The 25861-nt window shown below is 35.8% G+C and overlaps 1 protein-coding gene across 4 annotated transcripts in view; it reads left to right on the top strand.

Moving 5' to 3' along the window:
• The window catches only part of nck1a (NCK adaptor protein 1a), a 222688-nt gene that overhangs the window by 173294 nt on the left and 23533 nt on the right, over nt 1-25861 (top strand). Inside the window, exon 1 of one of the 4 annotated variants that reach the window (XM_051923044.1) lies at nt 8513-8662. The exons of the other annotated variants lie outside the window; for them this stretch is intronic. Coding sequence (XP_051779004.1) covers nt 8629-8662 — 34 coding nt within the window. The 5' untranslated portion in view covers nt 8513-8628. Of the gene's footprint in view, nt 1-8512; nt 8663-25861 lie in introns of those variants that run through there. 4 annotated transcript variants of the gene reach the window in all.

Genomic DNA, 25861 nt, shown 5'->3' with positions numbered 1-25861 from the left:
AATGTAAACAAAGCCAGACTGCCAGTGATGTGGAGGGCAAAGACGAAGGGTTGGGTCACACGGACTTTGTTTTTGGAATGGCTGCACGAGGCTTTCGCTCCCACCTTCTAAACAGCTAAAAACACCAGAAATCCAAGAAATCACAAGAGAGAAAACATCCCTCCATCTCCCTCAAAACTGTAACCTCCTGTCCACCCATTTTCTCCTCACTTCATGCCAGACCTCGACTCATTCAAGGTTAGTTTTCTTGGTGGTTTATGGTTAGTTTTTGTATTACAGATTTTTCAAATGTTCCTTTTTTCCCCTGTGCTTAAAACACATTAAAAAAAGTGTTTATACAGAGATCAGGCATGAACTCCTGCAATGTTATTTTCTTGGTTGCTTGTGGTTGGGTTTTAAATAAAGTTCGGATTTGTTCAAATGTTCCTTTTTTTCCCCTGTGCTTAGTGTTTATACAGCAATCGGGTCATAAAGGCTATAGCGTGAACTCTTACAATGTTATTTTCTTGGTTGCTTGTGGTTGGGTTTTAAATAAAGTTCGGATTTGTTCAAATGTTCCTTTTTTTCCCCTGTGCTTAGTGTTTATACAGCAATCGGGTCATAAAGGCTATAGCGTGAACTCTTACAATGTTATTTTCTTGGTTGCTTGTGGTTGGGTTTTAAATAAAGTTCGGATTTGTTCAAATGTTCCTTTTTTTTTCCCCCCTGTGCTTAAAACTCATTAAAAAAAAAAAAAAAAAAAAAAAAAAAAAGTGTTTATAAAACGACCGGGTTGTAAGGCTATAGTGCGAACTGCTGCAATGTTAGAGAGAGAGAGAGAGCGCAGGCTAGCGTGCTGATGAGAGAGAGAGCGTGCGTGCGTGCATGCGCGTGCAGCTGAAAGCGACCCTGCACGTGCAGCTGAGCAGGGAGCCTGAGTGTTTGTGTCAGTGTTATTCAATGTTTTTACATTAGTTTACTATTGCACTGTGCATTCTATGGTGTAATTAACTATATTTGTGCTTAAAAAATATTTAAAAAAATATATTTACATACAGTTCGTATGGTCAGGAACGGATTAATTGTATTTACATACAATCCTATGGGGGAAATTGCTTCAGTTCACGACCAATTCGGTTTACGACCAGAGGTTTGGAACAAATTATGGTCGTGAACCGAGGTTCCACTGTATATTTAAAAAAAAAAACAGTTTAACCAGTTCATGAGTTGTGCCTGAGCATGTTAAGCACACTTTTTGGGACAGTGTTGGTATCACATTTATTAGATCAATAATTCGATTAATAATTTTAGTGGGTTTCTTCTTTTTAAGCCTCTCTGTTTATATCTGAAGACAGGTCAGGTCACTTTGGGGAGCATGCACTAGTACAGCACGTTGCTGCATCTACCACATGGGTCACTAGACCATAGGCATAACAAATGCCTTCTCTGCCCTTTGAGCCCTCACAGCCATCCTCCTTAGTTCCCAGTACAGACCGGAGTTGCCTTCAAGACATGTCCTGCAATTCCTCTCGGTAATATCCAGAGTTCTCTATGAGATAAAACGCCTCCTTCTGAGAACACCAACATAATCCTCAGGAACCTTCAGGTCTTGTCACAGAAGGTGTCCCACATCATATTAGGAACAGCAGTCGCACCCAGGTCTACAAGTTTCTCACACAAACTGCATGCAGACTCGTTAGAAACAGCCTGATCTTGGAGTCTGGCCAAGTCCAGCATCTTTCTCCTGGTTGGTGGTAACTTACTGGACCTAAGCTGGATTTTCAGAGTAGCAACAGCAAGTCTGTGGTCAGAATTCACAAACTGAAGTCTAAGTTATTATTCTTGTTATCCTGTCATTACATCAGTACTGACTTACCATTCCAGAGCACCACCAGCTTTTTCTTTTCTTTAAGAAAAAGACAATGCAATGTGCTATAGGGTTAATATTTCAGTCATTTAAATAAGATAAGAGAGAGAGATCTGAAATGCAACATTAAGATATCTTGAGATATTAAAATGAAGTTCAGCTTTTCAGACTTCTGAAACTCATTTCAAAGATATCATTTACCTTTGGTGTGTTTTAAGATATATGCAATACATTATTTGATTTAAAGTAATTCTTTTCTGTATTGTATCTCAAATATATTTTTAGATTTTTCAGAACTTCCTGTGCATTTCAGGATATCTCAACTGTCCCCCACCCCCCATACTTTTTGAGCTACCTAAAATTCACTGCCTTAAAAATGTCTTGATTTTGTCTGTAGGAATTCCTGACATTTTGCATTTTGAGATCTTAAAATAATAAAGAGTTCATCTCAAGTTACCTTGAAATGTATTTCAGATGCATCAAAATTAACAAGAAGCATCTTTTGAGATGTTTAGAAGTAAATTTGAGAAATTAAAATGGTTTTGTAGATATATAAAATATACTGTATCTTGAACTATTTTCTGGTTTTAAAGATATCCTAAAATGTACGTCAATTATCAAAATCAAATTTAAATTCTTGAAATACATTTAAGATATCTGAAATGGAACAGGAACCCAATTTAAGGTAGCTACACATACATTTTTAGTATGACACGGATGAGTCAATGTAAGAATATCTGAAATACATTTTAAGATATTGTTAGGAAATTTTTAAGACTTTTGGAAATCTCATAGTGCTGGGTGGTATACCGGTTCATACCGAAAACTGTTTTTTATTTTTTTTATGATATGGATTTTTCTTATACAGCAACACCGGTTTAAATTGCCTAAACGACGTTCGGAACGTAGGAAACTGTTCAAGTGGGGACCTTTTTCACTGCTACACCGCTAAACACAGATTTGTTGCACTAGGGCTGTTTTTCACTGCTACACCACAAAATAGTGGGCGGTAGCATAGGTATATGGAGGACTTTTTCAGACAAAATTAAATAAATAAATGCGCAAATAAATTAAAGTTCTGTGAAATGTGAAAAATGGACAGAGAGCATTCCGAAACTGAAGCCGACAATAAAGTTGAACATGATGAACAGAAGAGCTTTTGCCGAAAAAAAGGAGTCACGTCCGTCGCCTGGAGATACTTTAGTTTTAAAAGGTCAGATGTGTAAATACTGTTTCTATACTACTGGATAATACTGCAAGCCAAGTTGTACTTGTTTTTGTACTTTCTAGTGTATGTTTTGCTTGTATTCATCCTGCAATGTGCTGGCGACTCGTTCAGAGATGGGCACAACTCTGAATGGATGGCATAATTAAACATGTATAACGAAGATATTTTTAAAGTTCTGAACACTTCGTCGGCTAAGTTAATAACTAGTTTTAATCTCACAAAGACGTTTATCGTGTGGTGATTGGTAATGTGGAGAAAGAAAAAGGAAAGATAGGAACTCGGGTTTTGGTAGAGAGCAGTAATATCATGAAGTGAATGGATTCTGTGCGGTGATTGCTGCAGGCGCCTGCTCTTAGTGCGGAGGAAGTCAGTTTAAGAAGCGTAGTGATTAACGACTGGGTCGGGGAACACTTAACACAAAGTATTTGATGTGCTGCATTAACTTATGACGGGGTTTGAGAAAATCTTGTAAATTAAACATTGATTTTAGGATGAAGTTTAGTTTACAACATTCTACTTTAATTATAAAATAAACTATGAGAATAAAATGGAAATGTCGACTTTAATCTTGACATAAGCGTCAACATTAAAGTGGAAATGTCAAGAATAAAGTCAACATGTCGAATTTATTCTCAACATATAGTTTTTTTTCTTCCGTGTCCATATTTTTTTTTTCTTCACAGTGGCCCTAATGCGCTTCCATAGGGCTATACCACAAACAGCATTATAAATGCAAGTTGCAGTTTTATTATTTATGTATATAGCTTAGCTTGAAGCAAGGTCCATATTAATGCAGTTTGCCTAAATGATGGTACAGTTGGTAAGATGTCATCACCAAGTTGCACTTGTTTTATTTTATTTTAATTTGGTGAATACTGTGTAATGCACCTGGGCTTGAAGCCTTGAAGTAATGGTGCAACTATCAGTAATACTATTATGTATTTTATTGTTATTATTTATTAGTTTAAATATTATGCAGTTTAATGATGGTAAAATTGTTTAAAAAGTCACTTTAACGTGTCATTGGACAGAGATTGTTAACATTAACAGAAAGTGTAGTTGGTTTACAAAAAATATTTACTATTTATTCCTTTTCTAAGACGTGTTCAGTGCAATCCAACTTTTGACAAACACCTCTGGATATTTTACTAAGTCTAAATGCCTCTTTGGATGGTTGAAAATATGTTGTCAAAATCATAGTTTAAGCTTTTGCAAAATTTGTTCAATTAAAAGGTTCTATATTTTGACTGCATCTGTCATGCAATGTGATTCCTTCTCTTTAGTGCCACCCCCTTGAAAACTATCACTTTATGGGGTCATGCAAACCTGGATTAATCCTTGTGTGCACATTAAAATGTCTTTTTGTACAATGTACAATTCTCATAACGGTCAAATAGGTTATTCTTAGCCAGTCTACTGCAGTAATTGCAGTGGAAAATGTGGTTAACAGCCACTCATGCATGGGGGAAAAAAATACTGTAATACCGTGAAACCGGCAGAATTTAGAAAAATACTGTGATATAGAATTTTGGTCATACCGCCCACCTCTAACATGTCATATACACTAATTAGAAAGAGAGTGTTAACCCTTTTGGAATTACCTGAATTTCTGAAATAATTATTCATTAAAATGTGGTCTGATCCTCAACTAAGTTACAACATTGGACAAACACAATTTAATTAAATGAACAGCTCCCAGGCAATGTGTTCAGCGTTAACAAATATGTTTAAGCATTCATTTCAAGTATGTGAACCCCCCCAGTCTTACAACTTTCTCCCAAACTTAATTGGAGTCAGGTTTTCCACTTAATGAGATAGGATCAATGAAATATAGGTTGGAGGTGCCCTGATATGTAAAAACATTTTTTGTAAATTAGCTAGAGACTGTCTAGTATGTTTAGTACTTGAGTTAAGATGCATTTTTTAGTACAGTGTTAATAAAAGGAAACCAAGTACTGAAATAAATTGAATCTTTTCCCTATTGTTAAATAATAATAGAAGAAGGATGAGTATTCTTTTAGTAAATCAAGGAGAGGTGGCAAACTACTGATGTCACAAGTGATTTTCTGGTGAAAAAAATTATGCATTCATTTCACCTGAAATTGCAAAATCGGAAAATAGTCCAAAAATATCTGTCATAAGTAAACAGTCAGACTTCAAACAAAGTTGCAAAAGTACAGTTATAAAGATGTGCAAATGATGTGAAAGTGTGAGTGTATAGTGTGTATACACACACCTTCATAGAGTACTGTATATGACAGAAACACATGAATATACAGTACAAAGAAGACAGGCTATGTTACTGGTTTGAGAGGGCTATGGCAGTAGGAAAGAAACTATTGAGGTGTCTATTAGTTTTAGTTTTAATTGACCTGAAGTGTTTACCGGAGGGCAGTTTTTGGAATAAGTGATGAACTGGGTAGGAGGAGTCTGTGGTGATCCTTATGTCACGATTAGTGACACAAGATGTGTATAGGTCAGCCAATTATTTTCTCAGCAGACATCACAGCACTCTGTAATTTAGATTTGGAGTGTGCCATTGCTGAACAAAACCAGACAACAATGGAGAATATGATTACACATCCAATTATGGTTTTGTAAAACTGAGCGATGATTGGCTGGGAAATAATTTCTTTAGTTGGGATAAAAAAAACAATCGCTGCTCTACCTTTTTAGTGATTGAAGTGGTGTTAATGTCCCTGCTGAGAACATTTGTGATCGTCTGTGCCCAGCAATTTTAAGGATTCCACCATATTTATTGCAGAGTCATTGCAGAGACACTTCTTTTCTATAAGGTTTTTTATTGCCATTGGTAATTAGACCAATAATGGTGGTGTCATCAGCAAATGTAATGACTTTTATTGAAAGATCTGTGGACCTGCAACCATTGGTGTACAAGGAGTAAAGTATAGGGGGAAGTATATAGCCTTGAGGGGCACCTATACTAATATAGAAACAGTCGGATAGGTGGGAGCTCACACAAGTGTATTGTTTCCAGTTTATCCGAAAACTGTAAATCCATTTACAGATGGAAGGATTCAGATCAGTCTGTAGAAGTTTAGTTAACAACAGCAAATGTTGTCAAGAACAATGTTGTTAAAAGCTGAACTGAAGTCAACAAACTGTATTTTGGCATAAGTTCCTTTACAGTCCAGATGCTCCAGCACTAAGTAAAGGCCCATGTTGATGGCATTGTCCACAGATCTACTTGCTCGATATGTAAACTGAAGAGGGTTGAGATCAGTAGCAGTAACAGACTTCAGATGGATTAGAATAAGGTTGCCGACCTGAAACTTCTTCCTTGGTGCACCTCCCCACTTTAGCTTAGGTTTGAAGAGGAGACTAAGTTTGCAGGTATCTGGGCGATGACACCCTGCACTGGGAGTCATTTGAGGGTATAAGACATCACAAAGGTCTCTCTGGTACACCAAGATGTATTCAGTGAGGTGCCATTTTTTTGACCAAAGATGCATCCAGGTTGTTTTCAGGCAGTCTTTCTGTTGGAAAATGGTATTTATGATGGGTAAATGCTGCACCATGCAAAACTTTAACAGGAGGTGCTCGTTGTCATTGCAATTACCAACACTGTGTTTGCCAAGTGCTCCTTTCCAGGCTACTGAATCTCGGCCAACTGTGGCATTGAAGTCGCCAAGGATAAAGACCTTATTGTCTGCAGGGATGTTCTGTATAAGTTTGTGCAGGTCAAAGTAAAACCTATCCTTTTCAGCAGGATCCGCTTGGAGAGTTTGAGCATACACACTGCTAAATATGGCATGCTGGTTGTTGCGAACTGGGAGGTGCATGAAAATGATTCAGGCAGAGTGCCCCATTGGCAGGTTTTCAAGCATAGAGGCAATGGAGTTTCTGACCATAAAGTCTACGCTTGAGAGGTGTTGCTCAGTCTGGTTTGCCTGACCAGTAGAGAGTATGGCCAGCACCATGCTCTTGAAGACTACCTATCCACGGGAGACATAGCTGCAATGTCAGTATTTAAACCTTGACAGTTGATGCGTGACTAGCGCAGAATGTCTGCTATGTCCAGCATGGTTACCGATATTCCAGCATGCAATCTTAAGTCCTTGTAGACCTTGCAGGGCAGGTGCATACCTTTTCTTCTTTATTTTTCGATCATGTCAAAAGATTCCTGTTGACCATGGCAAGTCAACTTGAGGGTGTATGGAAACGAGCTTTGGTTAAGCCCAAAGCAGTACAAGCAGTGGTATCCCAAAAAAAAAAAAAAAAAAAAAGGCTGTTTGGTCGATCAAGGTGCTGCAAAATGATGATGATGTTTTCTAGAGTCAACACCAGATGTCCAGTGCTCTGACCCGCCTACAGCAGGATCCTTCCACTTGCAGTGTTTGCCCCTTTCCCATTGCTGCAGGACTTGGAGCGGAATGGAGTTGCCTTTAAATGTGGGCGAAACCTTTAGCCTGTGCAATGGACTTTTTTTTTTTTTAGGTGGAGTGCAGTTTGTATGGCACTGGCCACACTCTGTACACTCGGGGGTTTGTCTGCCATGGCTTAGCGAGCTAGGATGGTGACAGTGAGGTATAGGTTTTATGTCTGACTGTTGTTGTCCTAGCCTTTGGTTCAAAAACCTTCCTCGAGAGCGACAGGTTACATTTAGTCAAGCCTCTATCCTTCAACCTGTCTGGCTAGGGAGGCTCTACCAGGAGCTGAAGCTCCTGTCAGTGTAGCTGTCAGGGTCATTAAGGCACGCAAACCTCACCATCTCGATAAGGCAGTAACCCATTGGGGACAAATACTGAACTATTAATTAACTTAACACACCTTCTTTGAAATGTGAATGGAAAACTTTAGGAGCACAAGTTAAACATACAAACTCCACATAGACTGTTACCTGGATGGAATTTAAACCCAGTTGCTTGTTTTACATCTTTAAAAATGTCTGGGTTAAGTAACTTTAAAAATGGATGGATATATTTAATTTATGTATGTGTGAACTTCATACCAAGCCTTAAAGTTACCTATGAAAAATGGACAAATCAGTATCTCCTTGATAATAATAATATCAGTTGTACTAGGCAAAAGGTGCTCTTTTAACTGGATCAATATATCATTTTAGACCTACTCTCACAGAAGCATGGTTATTCTGGTTGATATACTGCATTGCCATTTGTGTTCTTTTTAAATAGAATATTTGAGTCTTAACTTTTTTTTTTTTTTCTTTTTTTTTTGTTAAAGTTTTTGTTAAAGATAAAGTTGAGAAATAGACTAAGCAGTATCTGTAGAGTATTTTTGTGATGAGTCACTTGTACTGGGACTGCCTTTTTATTTAAAATCTTTTATGGCATAGTGACGATTCTATGACAAATTCTGTTGACTTGCTTAACAGGTTTCTTTACTCTGGGGCCTTGGAAAAAACCCAGCTGAGCAGCTGGCCAGTTTCAGCTGAAGCAGTGTTGATTCCTATTAGCTGCTAGTCATCACATGACTTGGGTGGGACATTTCAGTGTTTAATTACAGGGTGATTTCAGGAAATTGTAAGGAAAAGGCTTCAGTACCTGGGAGGAGCGACACAGGGAAGGATACTATGGATATGGCTAACCTCTTGAAGCACTTTTTTAGTAAGTTTTGGTTTGCTGTATTCTATTGCTTCCATCTATATGTAAGCAAAATGGCATTTGGTGTTTGTGGGATCTAGTTGTAAAAGTTTTCAGATGGTTATGAAACAAATTAAATGTAGTTGGTACAGTATAATTCATATTTATGGGATGGAGGAAATCCATGTGGAGTGACAGTATATTTGAGGTATGCTGGTCAGTTTTTAAGCAAGACTTTTAGAGCAAATGTAAGATTGTTAGATTAGTTTAACTAGAGAAGACATTGTTTTTCTGTTCAGCATAAGACAATAAATGAAAAGTTTGATTTTTTTTTTTCTTTTATATTAAAAGTACTCAGTAACATGGAATTGTCTTTGTTTCTGTAAATATTTGAAGCTGCGATAACTTAAGTTGCCCTCCCTTTGATTCTAATGTTGCATAGTATGGTGAGACTTTAGCACAATTTGTTTAAGTTCTTTGATTTTAAGTGAAGCAGCTCAGCTTACAGTTAAGTGGCTCTTTTAGTTGGCATTTAACTGCTTTGTGTGTTAGCACTTTAGATTCACTTTATTTGTGAAGGGTCTGATCATTGCTTTGGGGGCAATTATTGTGGAGGGTACGGTATGTGTCTGAATGTGTGGCTTTGTAATATATCTTTTTAACTACAACTGATTCAAATTATAAAAATTTTCAAAGACTAACAAACTTTTAAAAAAGAAAAAGCAGTAAACTATATAGAGAAGAAATATCCGTATAAACTAGCACCTTCACATACATACAGTAGTTCTGTCAGTTGCAAAATACAAAGGTCCCAGCAGATTTATCACATCGCACTTAACTCTAATCCGCACAGATGTTTTTTAAAGGCAGGTCCTGTTAGGAATTTTAGTTTACACCACTCTGTCCAGGCTTAGCCCCCTGCAGTATTAAATTGGACTAAGTGGGTTTGAGAATAGTTAGATGAGTTCAATTGCCAGTCAGTTTTAATTTTGTATGCCAGTTTTTATGCCAAGTATTGTCACATGGTGCTTAATTTGTTATAGTAGAATCAACTTCAAGCTAAATTTATATATTTAGCAAAGTGTAAATGAAAAATCAAAAACATAAAAACTCTTAATGGAATTATTAAAGAGAATCATTGTTTTTTTCTGCAGTTGGAAATGTCTTTAGACAGGCCACATGTTCTGATTGCTCAAGTCTCATGAGACTTTCATCAGAAGGAGGCCAAACAGCTGGGGGCGCTGACTCATCGGTGCAGCTCTGCTTTTCTGATCTTGGCGGTATTTTTAGAGTAGAAGATAGGGAAGGGCGTAGGAGAGTTGGAACTTGGCACAGGAAGACGGCAACAGCAGCTTAGAGAACAAAAGCAGATGTTTCTTAAGCTTTATCACAGCCCTTAAACACACAAATCTGGACACAACGAATATCTTCTTGACTCTCTGTGCTGTTTATTCCTAAATGGATGTTTTATTTTATTTTTTTAGATTTTTGCATATGGATGGTTCATTCTGTGCATCATACAGAGTAATCTAAAACTCTGCATTATAGCAGAGAGAAGTGCTGCAGTCTGAGTACCCACAATTGAGACAGATGAATCACATGACAGGAAGTCGGTGTTGGCTCTAAAAAGCAGGCTTACAGTAGTGACTGTAGTTGTTTTCATGATTTCTGTCAAGAATCTCTTTTCCAATGTCTCATTACCCTAAAAAATGTGGCAGTAGGCTTCTATAATATGAATTCAATAAAGTTGTTGGCCTCTAATCTGTTCTCCAGTGATGAACAGTATTATCTGGAATTTTACAAGATGACCCATTGTGTTATAATAATCTTTGCCAGGAAGATGTAGCGGAATCTGAGAGCATGCTATTTTCCGTTCACTGCTTGGATTTGCTTGTGAAAAATTCCATTTGCCTACTTCCTGTTTGTCCATAGTTAATATAAAGTAGTTTTCATTTATCACAGTGAATTCTTTTGTATTATTAGTAATACTATTTAGTTTTTGATAGGATGGGAGTAATAAAAGAACTTAGTAGCTCACTGGTATTTTAGAATTGTGCACATCTTTCTTCATTTTAAAACTCTAACCAAGCCAATAACCAGTAACAGTTTTTTTTCCTCATGCAGCTACAGTTGTATCACAGTAAAGCTTCACATGAAATCACTGAGCATATCACGGTGGTTCTGTCGTACAGTGATGTGTCTTGCACCTGATGTCACATTCACCATTGTGTTTTTCACCTCAGAGTTACCATAATCTGGCAGAAAGCACATAAACATTCATGTTTTTTCCCTTTTTTTTTTTTTTTTTTTTTTGGACAAGTGATGATGTTTCACCCACTCTACTCTTAAAGCATATCATTATATGTCCTCTCCGGCCTGACTTGGGTTCAACTGTAATTACATAGGATTCCAAGCCCAATTCATTCTCTGGGTTAACGTTAAGGAGGTGTGGTGATGTGCTTGCCAGGTACTACCATATTATAAGGAAACGGTTCAAGAACAGTGTAATGCCGAGTTACACTTAGTAAATTGAAGGCACTTACTTTTTTAATCCGTTGAAGTGCAAGCGTGTGTTTCTGCAAATGTTTTAAGTGGTTCAGAAAAGACCTACTGGACTTTACGTGTGCCTGGTCAAAACAAGAGCATCATCATAGCCATGTGGCGTGTTAAGTTTTAAAGCATACCTTAATTTCGAGAAGAGGATCCCAAGATAAAATTTCAGAAGGGCAAGTTATTATAGTAACTCCAGAGAATAGATCGGCTTGTTGATTGAAGCTTGTCGTGGGTGCGCTCATGCTTTCTCACGCATGCATGCGAGGCCACAATGCTATTTAGTACAGGCCTTACAGGAGTTGGACATAACATGTAAGGGGGACGCATCTGTATCACGGCGCTCCCTTCATCCAATGGGATTTGCTGGGAGTATAGTTCCTCAGTATAAAAGTAACTTTTTGCTTACAGAGGTCTTCTTTTGACTCGTGGGGTGAGTGTGTTTGATGGAGTCTATTCTTATAGTAGTTCAAGTGTGACATCTTGTGCCTTATTTTGTATATATTTTCTTTTTGGATATAGAAATCTCCTAGTTATAATATAGTTATAATAATATAGTTATAATATAGTTTTGGTGGAAATATTTATATAGTTTGGTTTTGTGGTACACTTTTTGTCTTCTTTGTATATACACTGATTATTTCTCTTTGTAAATATTTTTTGTGTAAATATTTTTTGGGATCACTGGAAGGACTTTTTTTTTGGGAAGACAACAGTTTATTTTTTATGTATATACATTTAGTGTGAGGACTGTGGTTTTTTTTTTTTGGTTTTTTTTTTTTTAAGCCTGTCTGATATTTTTTTCCTGTACACCTATAAATAAAACCCACTTTTGTTTTTGTAAATGCCAACAAAAAAACAAATACTGTGTCTCCATATCTGACATCTCTCAAGTCTGATCCTGATCGGTCCCAAACTACAAGACGGCCAGTATGTAGTCTGGTGCCATCTTTCCCAATACACATTAAAGTATTACTTTTTAATTTTTTGATGCATCTGTCCAGATTCTTTAATGCATTTGAGGATACTGACTACCTTTTCAAGCATATAGCTGAGTAGAAGTGAATGATGCTTATAAGAACTTTAGACTTCAGGTCATGTTAACTCAAGTGAAATATAGCAAGAGGCCAGAATTGACCATATTTTTCAATGATAAATGGTAGAGATAAAGGAAAGAGCTCTGGAGAAAACCATCTTCAGTAAGAATCTATCTGACATGCTGGCCTTGCTATACTGTATATTGTTTGTAAAATTGTAAATTGATCTGTAGATGTCACTACTAGAGATTCTTCATATCCTCTTGATATCACTTAAAAATTGACAAGTCAAGCCTAACTGAGGGGAGAAGCTGGTGTTAAAATATTTCACCAGTTTTCTTTTTTTGAGTGATCATTTATTGAGCAAAAGAAATCCATGATGATCATGGAATAAAGAAAAATTCCTAACTAGTTTTCAGCCCTCAAAAGATGAGATATGGTGGACATCATAAGTTATTTATGCAGATTGACCAGAACAATCTAGACTATATTTGATGTATATTTAAACACACCCTCTTTATATGTTCATGCCATAAAGATAGATGGTGAACAACATAAGGCTTAGTAGTAGTAGTAGTAGTAGTAGTAGTAGTAGTCGTAGTAGTAGTAGTACCATTTAAAAGAATAGGTTTTTTCTTCCAAGTTAATCAGTTGGATGTTTCAGCTCCTCAGTGTTTGTGATCCTGCAGTAGGATGTACATTAGGAGGAGTTAAAAAAAAAAAAAAAAAAAAAAAGGTTGTTCAGTTCCGCTGAGTATTTTATAATAATTCCCATAAAATGACATATGGATTAGATTATATTGGATCTTTCAAAATGGGCCATGTATTGTGCCTTCAACTAAATATGGATGGTAATAGTCAAACGGAGAGTAGAATTAGAAAATTCACCATTGATGCACCTTTGGTACATATTGTGTTATATAAGTCCTTCCAGGGATTTATTCTCTAACTAAAAGCTAAAAGTTACAAATTCTCTATTTTTACTTTGTTTTTCCACTCACACTGGCGCCTCCAAAAACCTGAAGTTCATGAGGAATAGGAAGGGCCTGGCGACAGTGAGCCTATCACCTCTGACCTAAAGGAAATGCAATAAAAATAGATATATACACACCAGGGATTATTGGTGTTGCATAGCTGGCCCCAGAAATCATGTATACAGAATGAAAACATCTTCAAATTTAAGAGAATTAATGTTTCTGGCATTCATTTTTTATGGGGAATTACTTTGCATGGGTGATACTGGTGAAGGATGTCCATCAGATTTTGAAAACAAATCTTAGGGTTATGTCTGTGCCTATAAGTTGTTTTTTTTTTTTTTTTTTTTTTTGGTGTGTATTTAAATTGTATGATAGTGACATGTCCCCAGCCAAGTTTATTCCCCCTGATAAGTTTTAACATATTCAGGTTGAAAGTAGTAAGATGTTACTGGTAATCTGAAATGGGTAAAATAATGTTTGCAGGTCCTATAGACTGTCTTGTTTTTATGTTAAACAGATTTCACATAAGGTGCAATGCGAGTTGATCCAAATGGTACCTTTTGTGCGTGAAAAATATGCCAAAAAAGATTGAAAAAATAGCAACCTAGTCTTGCCAATTTACTCATAAACAGGCTGACATAATAAACCATCTCATTGGCTGTGGTGGTCTGCAGTCCAGCACTGTATTTGAGGAAGCTTTCTTTATTTAGTGAAATAAAAAAAACATTTTCAAACATACTCTTAGGTCATCAAAATAAACCTTTAAAGGCAAACCAGTAATGTTTAAAATCTTTTATCACAATAATAATGAGTTTTTTGATTACTTAAGTTTATTGCCAACATAGAATGATTATAATGAACTATCCATAAATCACTGATGTTTTACAATTCCTCCTTGCCTCAAAATTGGATCAAGTGAAAAATTTTTTTTAATGTTTTAAAATGTATGATGGTAGTTTCTTGATAAAATGTACGTGGTGCAGGAATGCACTTCTGTATAGTTATATAATTTGTTAAAAATGCACATCCATGTAAACGTTGTGCATAAACCCATACCATATCATTCTAACCAATAAGCTTCATGGATGAGGTAAGATTATTTTGGTGGTCAGCATTGTTTTTGCCTGATGTTATTTTAATGGTTGTGGTCTCAAAAATCAATAGTTCAATTCATCTCTCATAAAAATATTTTTAAAAACTTTTTGTTAAGATTATCCATTTGATTTTGGCAAACATTGTACTAGCCCATAGTGTGCTTCTAGAATGTCTTTACAGTTGTGGTTGTTCTGCACTGTTGGGGCATAATTGCGGTGATCTGCTACACCAACAGAGTAACTTGTTCTCAGTCACAAAGCGAGTCCCAGGTGGAAATGGAATCTTCTAGTTTAAAGTCCAATTTTCTAATCATTAAATCACACTGCCATGTGTTCAGTAAAAAAAATAACACTGTATACTTACTTTTACTTAATTCGGGTCAGGACTGTGGGGAATTGTAGCTTTTCTGGCAGCATTGGGAGTGAAGCAGGGACCTTACTCTGGGTGGGACACAAGTCCCCTGAAGGGCTGACACATGCACACACTCACACCCCAGGTAATCTAACAAATCTGTCTTTGGGAATGATGGAGTAAAACTCCTGTATCTGGGGGAGAAACTCTCACAAAGAACATGCAGAGTCTACTCAGGCAGTGATCAGTTGTAGGATTAGAGCCCAGTGTACAGAATTTATGTGGCAAAACCACTGAGCAACCCTTACTCAACATATAATACGTTAGTTTTTGTTTTTTTCTGGAAAAATAATCACTAGTTTTGATAACAGAGTAATTAACTGAAATTTGATTTGTTGAAGCTTATTCATGTAAAATAGTAACACAAATATACATTAGGACAAAAGTTATCATTTTTTCCAGGCAGCACAGAAATCATCCCAACAGCCCAACAAGGAAGGTAGGATGAGACAGGTCAGATAAGAAAGATTTCACAATAAAAATTTCACACTGGATACACTGAAGTAAGAATTCAAAAGCAAGCATCCACGCAGCACTTATGTATGTGGATCTGTAGTTTAGTTGTTTGTTTTTTTTTTTCTTCTAAGCAGGGATTCTGCTTTTTTTTGCCACATACAGTAAGTTTTTAGACTACTTATGGAAAGTTGAAAAAAAAAAAAACCCCGTTTTTTTATTTTGATTTCTTGTTGAATGACAAGAACTGATGAGCACTAGTATGTATGTTTTTCTTCCTCTACTAACAGCGCAAAAGAAATGACAGATTGACCGTCTTGGGAAGTAAAGTACTGTTCAAAGTGGAATTTACCCTTTTTAATTAATTCTACTCTTTTATAATCTCATATTTATGATAACTTTTTCTAGTCTGTCTCAGAACATAGCACATGCACTGGATGCAGCATTGAGATACATGCATGTCACTGATTGATTACACTACCATATTTGAATAGTTATGACTGATTTTCAGACTAAATCTTTTAATTTGTTTGTTGACAACATAGGTTGCAAGTACTGTTTGCTTAAATACAATAAAAGTGAACTTTTTTTGTGCTAGCTGTACTGTGTCTACCCTTCCTTTTGTAGTGTAGTATTGATTAGTGACATTTAAGTTTCTTTTAATCCGTCATACAGAATGAAGAATGTGTTGACCTACTTTGGGCAAATAATAGGTACCATAAATGGATCTGAAATGCACAAATGCGTATCCTCATCCAAAACACCCAAACTCACAGCACAGTCAAACCCTGCGTCGCGAGAGATTTAAGGAAAAGAATGAAAGGATTTCTGAGTAACACATTATACAGGAAATGCAAATGCACACATTAGAGAAAAGAAAATACTTGACTTTGAGATTAGGGTAGCAAAGCTGGCCACCATACCCCAAACTAGTCATGCATTAGACATCCAATTTGCATTGTTGGAGCTCGATAACTTGTTAACGTGGACATGAGAAAGTTTAAATTAAGAAGACTGGATTTGCATTAATTGGAATACTATATTGATTTTTTTTTTCCATCATGAGGCTATATAAAAGTTTTGCCACTGCTGTTTTTTTAGAGAGACCAGCCTCAACTGGAGAGGAACAGAGAAGACAAGATCTAAGAGAAGAATGATTTGTGGAAAGAAGAAACGTTAATTGATAGAATAGATAGTGGTGGTGTTGTGAATCCTTTAGAATGTCCACTGAACAGGGAAGTGATATAAACCTTTATCTACCCATCACTTTTCATTCCTCTGCCATTATGTATAAGAATTGAATTTGAATGTTGTACAGTAATCCCTCCTCCATCGCGGGGGTTGCGTTCCAGAGCCACCCGCGAAATAAGAAAATCCGCGAAGTAGAAACCATATGTTTATATGGTTATTTTTATATTGTCATGCTTGGGTCACAGATTTGCGCAGAAACACAGGAGGTTGTAGAGAGACAGGAACATTATTCAAACACTGCAAACAAACATTTGTCTCTTTTTCAAAAGTTTAAACTGTGCTCCATGACAAGGCAGAGATGACAGTTCCGTCTCACAATTAAAAGAATGCAAACATATCTTCCTCTTCAAAGGAGTGCGAGTCAGGAGCAGATGTCAGAGAGATAAAGAAAAGCAAACAAATCAATACGCTGTTTGGCTTTTAAGTATGCGAAGCACCGCGGCACAAAGCTGTTGAAGGCGGCAGCTCACACCCCCTCCGTCAGGAGCAGGGAGAGAGAGAGAGAGAGAGAGACAGATAAAAACAAAGTCAAAAATCAATATGTGCCCTTTGAGCTTTGAAGTATGCGAAGCACCATTCAGCATGTCGCTTCAGAATGCAGCTTGCACAGAAGGTAGCAACGTGAAGATAATCTTTCAGCATTTTTAGATGAGCGTCCGTATCGTCTAGGTTTGCGAACAGCCCCCCTGCTCAATCCCCCTACGTCAGGATCAGAGAAACTCAGCGCAAGAGAGAGAGGGAGAAAAGTAAGTTGGGTAGCTTCTCAGCCATCTACCAATAGCGTCCCTTGTATGAAATCAACTGGGCAAACCAACTGAGGAAGCATGTACCAGAAATTAAAAGATCCATTGTCCGCAGAAATCCGCGAACCAGCAAAAAATCCGCGATATATATTTAAATATGCTTACATATAAAATCCGCAATGGAGTGAAGCCGTGAAAGGCGAAGCGCGATATAGCGAGGGATTACTGTATACAATTCACACAGAATTGATTAGGCCATTAGATATCCTGAGTATGCCATTGTGGCAATTCTAGGAGTCACTATGGGGCATCAAATTCAATATATCTGCTGGGCGTTCTGGCAGGGGTTCTGATATGTAAGGGAGATTAGTTTGGGCTGGACCTTGCAGTGTCACCTCAGGAGTGGTTAGTTAACAGTGATGCCTAAGCAAGTTAAAAGTTTAAAGGCTTCCTGTCTGACAAATGGTGGCTTATCGATACTAGTTGGGGAACCAGGAGCCGAGCCGCTTATTTAAGAATGGGCTTGGTGTGGCCAGTATACTTAAGCCCTTAATTAAGGTGGCAGCAGAACTTTAATCTAGAATGGAAATAGAGTGGCTGTCTTGAAGACTTGGGACATTAAAGATAGGTGAAATTTTTGGGGTTTTAGGGCTGTCAGAAGTTGCTATAGAGAGTTAATTGCTGCTGTTAATTAAACAATTAAAATCCAGATGATTTTTAATAGCATAGAATTTTGTTTTGGTTCTGGTTTTAACCCATATTTGGCAGTCTGTGCAATACGTAAATAGAATAAGTAGACCAGTCATTGATCTAAATTATATTCAGGATCTCATGCATAAGCAAGGGTATAGGTTAACTTGTGTTCAAAGTACTGTCCTCTAAGGGAAATAAAGGTATTAATTGAATTACCAAAAGCTTTTATAGTTTATGCAAATTTGCTTTTAAAAAAAAAAAAATTAAATGAACAATCTTTCAATTTCTGTACTGGTAGAAAGGACAGTTGTTGTGACAACATAGCAATGTGATAATTCCCCCAAAAGGCCCAAGCATTCACAGTCTCTCATATTCCTAAAGTATTAATTTTTAAAAATAAGAAGACTGAATTGTTCTCTGAATTGTTTAATTCACTTCATGTGCAAGCTTTTTGCTCTTTTTATCAGGTTTATATTTTCACATGAATGTCTATTTCCATATAAACCTGGAAAGTACTTTGTTGATTTGTCTTGGACTGCAGTGCTAAAAAAGACATGTCTAGATATTGAAACTCTAATTACCTTTTCAAAGGCAATGCTGTATAACTATGCAAAATGACCAATTAATTATTTTGACAATTTACCAAAAATGGTGTGCCCATTAAATCTGCAGAAAACTCCAACAGGGATACCTAAAACAAACTGTGCTAGATTGTTTTTTTCAAAGTTTGATTATTTTAATTCACAAGTGGTGTAACTCACTATTACAAATAATAAAATGCATCATCATTATTACAAATATTTACTCACATGTAGTTTATATTTTTATGATCATATTTTTTTTAATAAAGGCAAAAGATAATCTGTATGCCAGAACAGCAAGTAATTAACAAACTATATGAAACAAGTCCAACGGTGACAAAAGTCCTTTCATTTACAAATTGCAATTCTGAAATATGGCAATTATCTGATCACCAAGCTGATTAAAAAAATCGATTTCTAAATGAAAAAATGCTGATATTCCAGTCAACAAAATGTAAAAATGTGTAACCACACATAAAACATACTATGTGATTAACTACTTTAGACAGTTAAATATGGGTTGCATGCTACCTGGAATTTGCTTTTGCCATGATAACAGTTTACTGGTGTAGTTATTATAATGATGATGATGATGCACTTTATTAATCCCTGATAGGAAATTGTCTTTTCACATGACCTTTGGGGGTCAAATTAGAATGCATAGTACATACATTTAATAATGTCCATACACTGACTGGTGAATATAGCAATGGTATTTCCATGTCATATATCATGAAGTCATTTAGGGACTTCCAAAAACAGTATTAAATGTTTCGCAGAGAACACCATTTGAAAGTTCTGTACTGATAAATTTGCATTTTTTAATTTCTGAAATGTAAATAAAGACAGATTAAATCACCTCTTTGATGTTCGGCAAGATGACATCTATGAAAACAAGTAGACTACTATAAGTTGGCCTTCCCTTCAGACTCTACTTCTGATTGAAAAAAGATGAAGCAATTAGACTTCATAAGATACATTCACATAGTTAGAACACAAGTTTCATTTCATTAAAGCAAACAATTAAAATCTTAAATGTTAAAAGGCAAAATGAAAATTATATACTCCAGAGAAAGAAACTCAAGACAGTAAAGACTAAAACCTATTATTAAAATCAATAGATCACTATAACTTTTCATAATCATCCTGTAGAGTTCAGCAACATTATGTACAAGATGGGTGTCCATGAGAATAGCCCCTTTTTTCATTATGGACATGAACAGGAGCAAAATGATTGCATGGAACAAAGGTTGGTACAAATATGCATCAACAGCATTATTCTGTCAGTATAGAATTTGAGTATTCCCAACTCACTTTTTATGAGTCACACTGGTGTTTTTGGTATGAAAGATTTGGGCAAATAAAACGTATTTGACACCTTGTATAATTGTGCCAAATTATAGTAATAGTCAACTGATGATAATGATGGATTGCTGCAAGTTAGCTCTGCGTTTAAGATAAACAGACTGTAAAGAAGCAAATAATAAACTAGGAACAAGTAGAGCAATGAGGTGTTGAATGTAACCCCATTGGATAAAGCTTCAGCCTTGGTATCATTAAAGACAGCCAGAGGTGTTGGGTCAAAGTGAAAATAGTTCTGTTCACAAGCAGGGAGGTGAGCACTCAGTTTTGTTGACAAAGTGGCAAATCTTTAAAGCAACAACTTACATGAGAACCTGTTTTGTAATGTTTTTGGTTCCTTAAATTTGCATTGCACAATGAATTTAGTGAACTTAGAAAGTGTAACATTATAAATCTGGTGTTCTATCATTTCATCTTTAGAAAAGAAGTGTGTGTTTAATGTTTTGCTATTACAGAATGCCTTTTGTGCACTCACTCATGACATCCCCAGGGAGAATAATTTCCTCCCACATTCTAAAGACAGGCAGTTGTTGCTTGTTGATTGACCGCACTCGTTTAGCCAAGTGTGATACTGATAGTGATTAGCTAGCATTTGATACTTTGTTCTTAACCCTGGGATACAATCCCTATAAGTGTCTTAAAAAAAGTTAAATTATTGGAAGAGGTTTTGGTAAACAAGAAATCAAAGTGCACTCTTTATGCTTGCTCTTGAGTATGCAGCTTACTGCAGTAAGTTTTAATTATATTTAATTGTTTTTGAAGATCCCACAGGATGTCATATATCAGTGTTTATTTTGTTGCTTTCTAGTTCTTCCAAATAAAGAAAAAATATCTGCATTGTATACTGAAATTCCTGTGGTATTTATATAGCAGGAACACTTTTTAAAACTAGAGACTGAACTATTCTATTAAAAGTAAAGCCTTGGATTGTTTCAAGGAGATGCAGAGAATCTGCAGAGTGACACCAGACAAATTACCTTGAAATAGCCTCTGTTAAATTCATTTTGTGATCTTTTGTGTTTCAGTTCCAGAATGTTTATGGCCTGCTTCTCCTATGGAATACAATTTTAAGTAGCATCATAAATGAACTAAATGCATGTTGTGCCATTTCCTTTGTCCTTTTCTGTTTTACTGTGTAAAGTCTATTCTACTGTTTATTGCAGGAAGCAGAGGCTGATGCTAATCTCCTTACATTCTGGCCTGTGTCCAAATTAAAAAAAAAAAAAAAAAAAAACCCAGACACAATGTCCAATCTTTCTTTTTTGGTTTTCTGATGTGGTGCTTACCATTCATTAATTTAATCTATCCAAATTATAATCTTTGACATCCGGCGCCGCCGAGAGTGGCAGCCTTTTCAGCAGCTCCGTGTATTTAATATTTTTGCTGCTGGAATATGTGCATTTCCCCCTGGGATTAATAAAGTATCTATCTATCTATCTATCTATCTATCTATCTATCTATCTATCTATCTATCTATCTATCTATCTATCTATCTATCTATCTATCTATCTATCTATCTATCTATCTATCTATCTATCTATCTATCTATCTATCTATCTATCTATCTATCTATCTTTTATAGCACATCACAAAATATTGAATATATTTTAAAGTTCAGGAGGAAGCATACAACAAACGAAACACAAAGGAAAAAATAAAATTGGGCATTTAAAAGAAGTATTATCTAGATCAGTGAGAAGAAAGCTTTTTGCGTTCATGCTTTTTACATCTTAAGTTTTACTTATATTTACAATTAAAGTAGAAGTCTTTGGATTTTATAAATCAAAACTGATCTCTCTGTAAATTTAAGCCATGTTCCAGTTCTTGATTTTCTTTAATGTATCAGATCAGTTCAGGTTAATTTGCATCAGAATGGGTCTATGGTTAATGTTTTTCTTTAAAACATTCTTGAAAAAAAATGCATGCTGCAGTGTATCACTTGGTCTTTTCTCTTGGTCTTTTGACTGAGCTTAGGAATCTAATTAAACTACAACCACAAAGACAAGTTTTTGGTTTCTGATCAAGAAAATGGAATAAAATTGAGCAGTTATAGATGTTCCCAGTAAAATTTGATGGGTGTCTTTTAATGTAAAGCTAAAAAGTTAAAAGGCAATTTTAGATGAGAATATGTGTAATTTTTGCTGCTGTTCAGGTTTATATTGAGTAGCCATTGTGGGTTGAGACTAAAGGATGGAGGATTTGATTTTAGGATTGAGGAGCACACAGAAAAACTTAAATTTGTACAAGGTATGGTTTATCACAAGTTATGAGAGAGATTCTTGTTGAACAAATACTATTTAGACCAGTCCCCTCTATAAGAAAGACCCTTCCAACACATGCACACACATCTCACACACTTCATTCACTCCTGGACATTCTCTTCCAGTTTCCCACTTCACAGCACCTACATTTGAGGTCAGTTCAAACCTACCTAATTTATGTCTTTGTTAGATAAGGAAGAGTTAAGCAGATATTTTCTGAATTTATTTTGGTGATACTACCATTCCAAATGAGCAATTTCCATTTATATTTTTCCACATTGTGAGTCAAAGCTGTTCTACCCAATCAGGCAAACATTTACTGATCAGCTAGGACATATTTAAAATTCAGGTTGCTAGTTAGCTATCAAAACGTTTCTCTGTCAGTTTGTCATTTGAGGAATATTGATACAGGGAATCATCATTTCAGCGACCACGGGACCAAAATGTATGTCTTTATATCAGTGTTTCTTAACACTGTGGGTTGGGTCACAGGCATGTTTCCGATGGGTCTCCACATGATTATGTAATAAAATTAGGCAAGTATGTTCAACTGTAAATTCTGTGTTAAGTGATGTCCCACCTCTCTTTACAGTAGCATTTATTTTGTTAGCATGTGAAACAATGCCATTGATCAAAGAGATCCTTCATCTCTGGCATGAAAATGTAATAAATATTTGCCACAAAACAATCAAACTTAGATGACTTGGAAGCAAAGACTGGTTTGTGAGTTTAACAGAGAACAGGATAAGTTAGAAATGCTGAAGCGAAAAGAAAAAGTCTGTAGCCCAAGGGTTTGATGGTTTTCAGGGTCTTATGAAGGATGATTGATTAGAGTGGGAGTAGATATAGTGCCATGGCTGTGTTGTGTGCTAAATTCAGTTTCAGTGGCTATGAACAACTGGTCCTTATCTCATCACATGTTTCACTTCAGCAAGGATGAGTTCCTTTTTGTAATACTGTTTTATAGTGGGTCGATAAATTATAGTCTAATTGTAGCATGAAGGATTTGTTTGGACCTTTGAAAACTGTAAGAGCATCAGAAAATATATGTTTGAGACAAGCTGTAGACTTTCATCACAGTGTCAGTCAGTAGCATTACACATTTCCGACTGGACTGTTTGCCAACTTATTCATCAAGATTTGTCCTATCACCCATAAAAACCAAGTAGTACATATATTTGTTAGGAATAATTTAGCTACTTTCTTGTTCAGTTTATAGAGTTTTTAAATGAAAACTTGGATATGCACATTCATATGCTGCACACCAATAATTTATTCCTTTGAACTTTACTAAAGCTTACACTATGCATTTACACTGGAATTAATTTAGGAATGTATTCCATTTTGAATGATAGTTATTGTTTAATTAACTCTTAATTAACTTTTCTCTTTTAACAACACTCATATGAGAGAAGTCCTTGAAAGGAAACAAAAATGTTTACTGTCTCTTTATTATATTGTATGGTGTTGATATACTTATTTTGGACTTCTGATTATAATGTTAAGGGACAACTGCTTTATATTGCCTTCATTCAGAAATGCTCAGGTGATCTGTCTGATCTGCAGTGAAGCATTCACTATAAAGAAGTATAATATGAGGTGCCAATATCTAAAGAAACATGGTACCTCTTGGTACCTAGTGAATCTTATTTGTACCAGTCTGTGACCTGGCACAGGAATATCAAGGCTTTGACAGCAAGATTTGTTCACATCATACCAAGCTGCATGGATACTAGCTAATCAAAGCCTTCACTGATACAGAGGCATTGAGAGTGTGTTTTATTCGTTATATATGTGAGGTAGGTAGTGATAAATTAATGAAGTTACTGACACTGTAAATCAGGAAACTCTGGAAGCTATGACTGCTGTATGTTCTGTTCACGTCTACGAAGAAATGGCTAGTCAGGTTAATCATATATGAGTCAACAGACAGCACAGATATTTTGAAGAATTCAATGCAGAACAGATGACTTGTGGAAGATTTAGGAAGTTTGGTGTTTAGAGTGCTTGAGCGACTGTCCCTTTTACTCTCACGCCCTGGTTTTGAAGGGAAGACCTACCCCTTGGCCCATTTCTAGGTGTTGACTTGTTTTACTGAATTTTATTTATTTCAGAGGAAGAATTTCACCCTAATATAACAAAAAATTTGGTAGTGAATTTTATTGGCTTAGCTGGATTTCAGCATAGATTCATGGACTACCATATTTGTCTTATGTGCATATAATTTACTTACTATCATTTTCTGTTCAGTAACCAAAAATTAAATACTAATTAAAATCATTGCTAAATGTGAAAATTAATGTTATATCATTGCCCCACAGAAAGTGGTGCCTATCAAAATCTTGATTTAATTCCACAAAGCTGCTTTTATAACAACACATTTTTAAATTCAGTTTTAACAGTAAGTCATTTTGTCAGGTTTGTAACATTTGCTGTTGTGAGATTTACTTTATGCTTTCATCATTATATGAAGGAGACATTAGCTTTACGATAATACCTGCCTAGTAACAGGTAATATTTAAGTGACAAGTCAAATTTCAAATGTTACAAACTCCTGATGTTTAATGTTTCAAATCTCTACTTTGGGGTGTGTGTGTTTTTATAATATTTGTTCCAAATTTAAGGCTTCTTTAGTGATGCCAAGCCTATCATTTGAAGATTAATCGATTGTTTTAGAATTTCTTTATAAGACCATCTTTGTTTTGTTTTCAAGGTTTTGCACATAAAAGATCACACCATTGAACTGCCGTGATCAAAATCATTATTACTCAGAACTGGAGACAGCATCCCATTCTCTCCCAAACTGATCAAATATGTCTTTTTGTGCTTTCGTGACATGCGTCACATTTTAGTTATTATATATACTATTGAACATTACTTTGGCTTCAAGAACCTTCAAACAATGCAAATCTAATGTTCCCATTGGAAGAATACTGTTTTAAACAGCATGTCTCGGTGATGATGCAGTTCATTTCTTGCATTCAAGATTATATCGTCAGAGTGGCATGACTTGTGCTTCAGTGCATTATAAGCTGAGCCACACGAATGTCTTTCCAATTTTGAGACACTAGCTAAATCCATTTTATTTTGGAAAGGGCATTTGGAACATCTTACTTCATAACTGTTATAGACTAGACATAGGTACAAATAAGTTGGTTAGAACATAAGGATGGTTGGACAAAGAAGTGTAGCCATGCTCATTCCAATCACAGAATGAATGCAAATCCTCCATTTTTTTAATGGGGCTATGTTTGGAGCTGCATTATAAAGTGAATAATTTTGAGATAATTTGTAATTTACTTATTAAAACGTGTGGTACACATTAAAAATTTTTCAACCCAAAGCTGATTGGTTACATCTTTGCACTGTTAATCCAAATCGTGTATTTTTATTTCAGCATCAATTTCATAATGGAATAAATGTAGCACCTACTAAATATTTTTTTTATCTTGAACGAGCATCATTGTTTTAACATTATTATTTTATGTATAGGCAAGGCACTTCAAGGACACCTTAGAAAACACATTAATAGAAATAGTCACAATATAGAATAAATAAAAAATTCCAGTTATAATAAAACCACTTAACTAAAATTAAATATCAACTAAAATTTATATCAAACAAACTAAGCAAGCTTAAAGAGGTGTATCTTAGGGCGGGATTTAAAGGTAAGAGGAAAGTCAATGTTACAGATGACTTGTGTGAGAGAGTTCCAGAGACGAGGGTCCACTTGGCTGAAAGCTCTAAACCTGATAGTAGTTAGGCGAGCAGGAGGTATGATAAGATTATTAGAGAAGGAGGATCTAAGA

The sequence above is a fragment of the Erpetoichthys calabaricus genome, chromosome 2, assembly GCF_900747795.2.
Source record: "Erpetoichthys calabaricus chromosome 2, fErpCal1.3, whole genome shotgun sequence".
Classification (NCBI taxonomy): Eukaryota; Metazoa; Chordata; class Cladistia; order Polypteriformes; family Polypteridae; genus Erpetoichthys; species Erpetoichthys calabaricus.
This window is presented reverse-complemented; position numbering and strand designations above follow the sequence as displayed.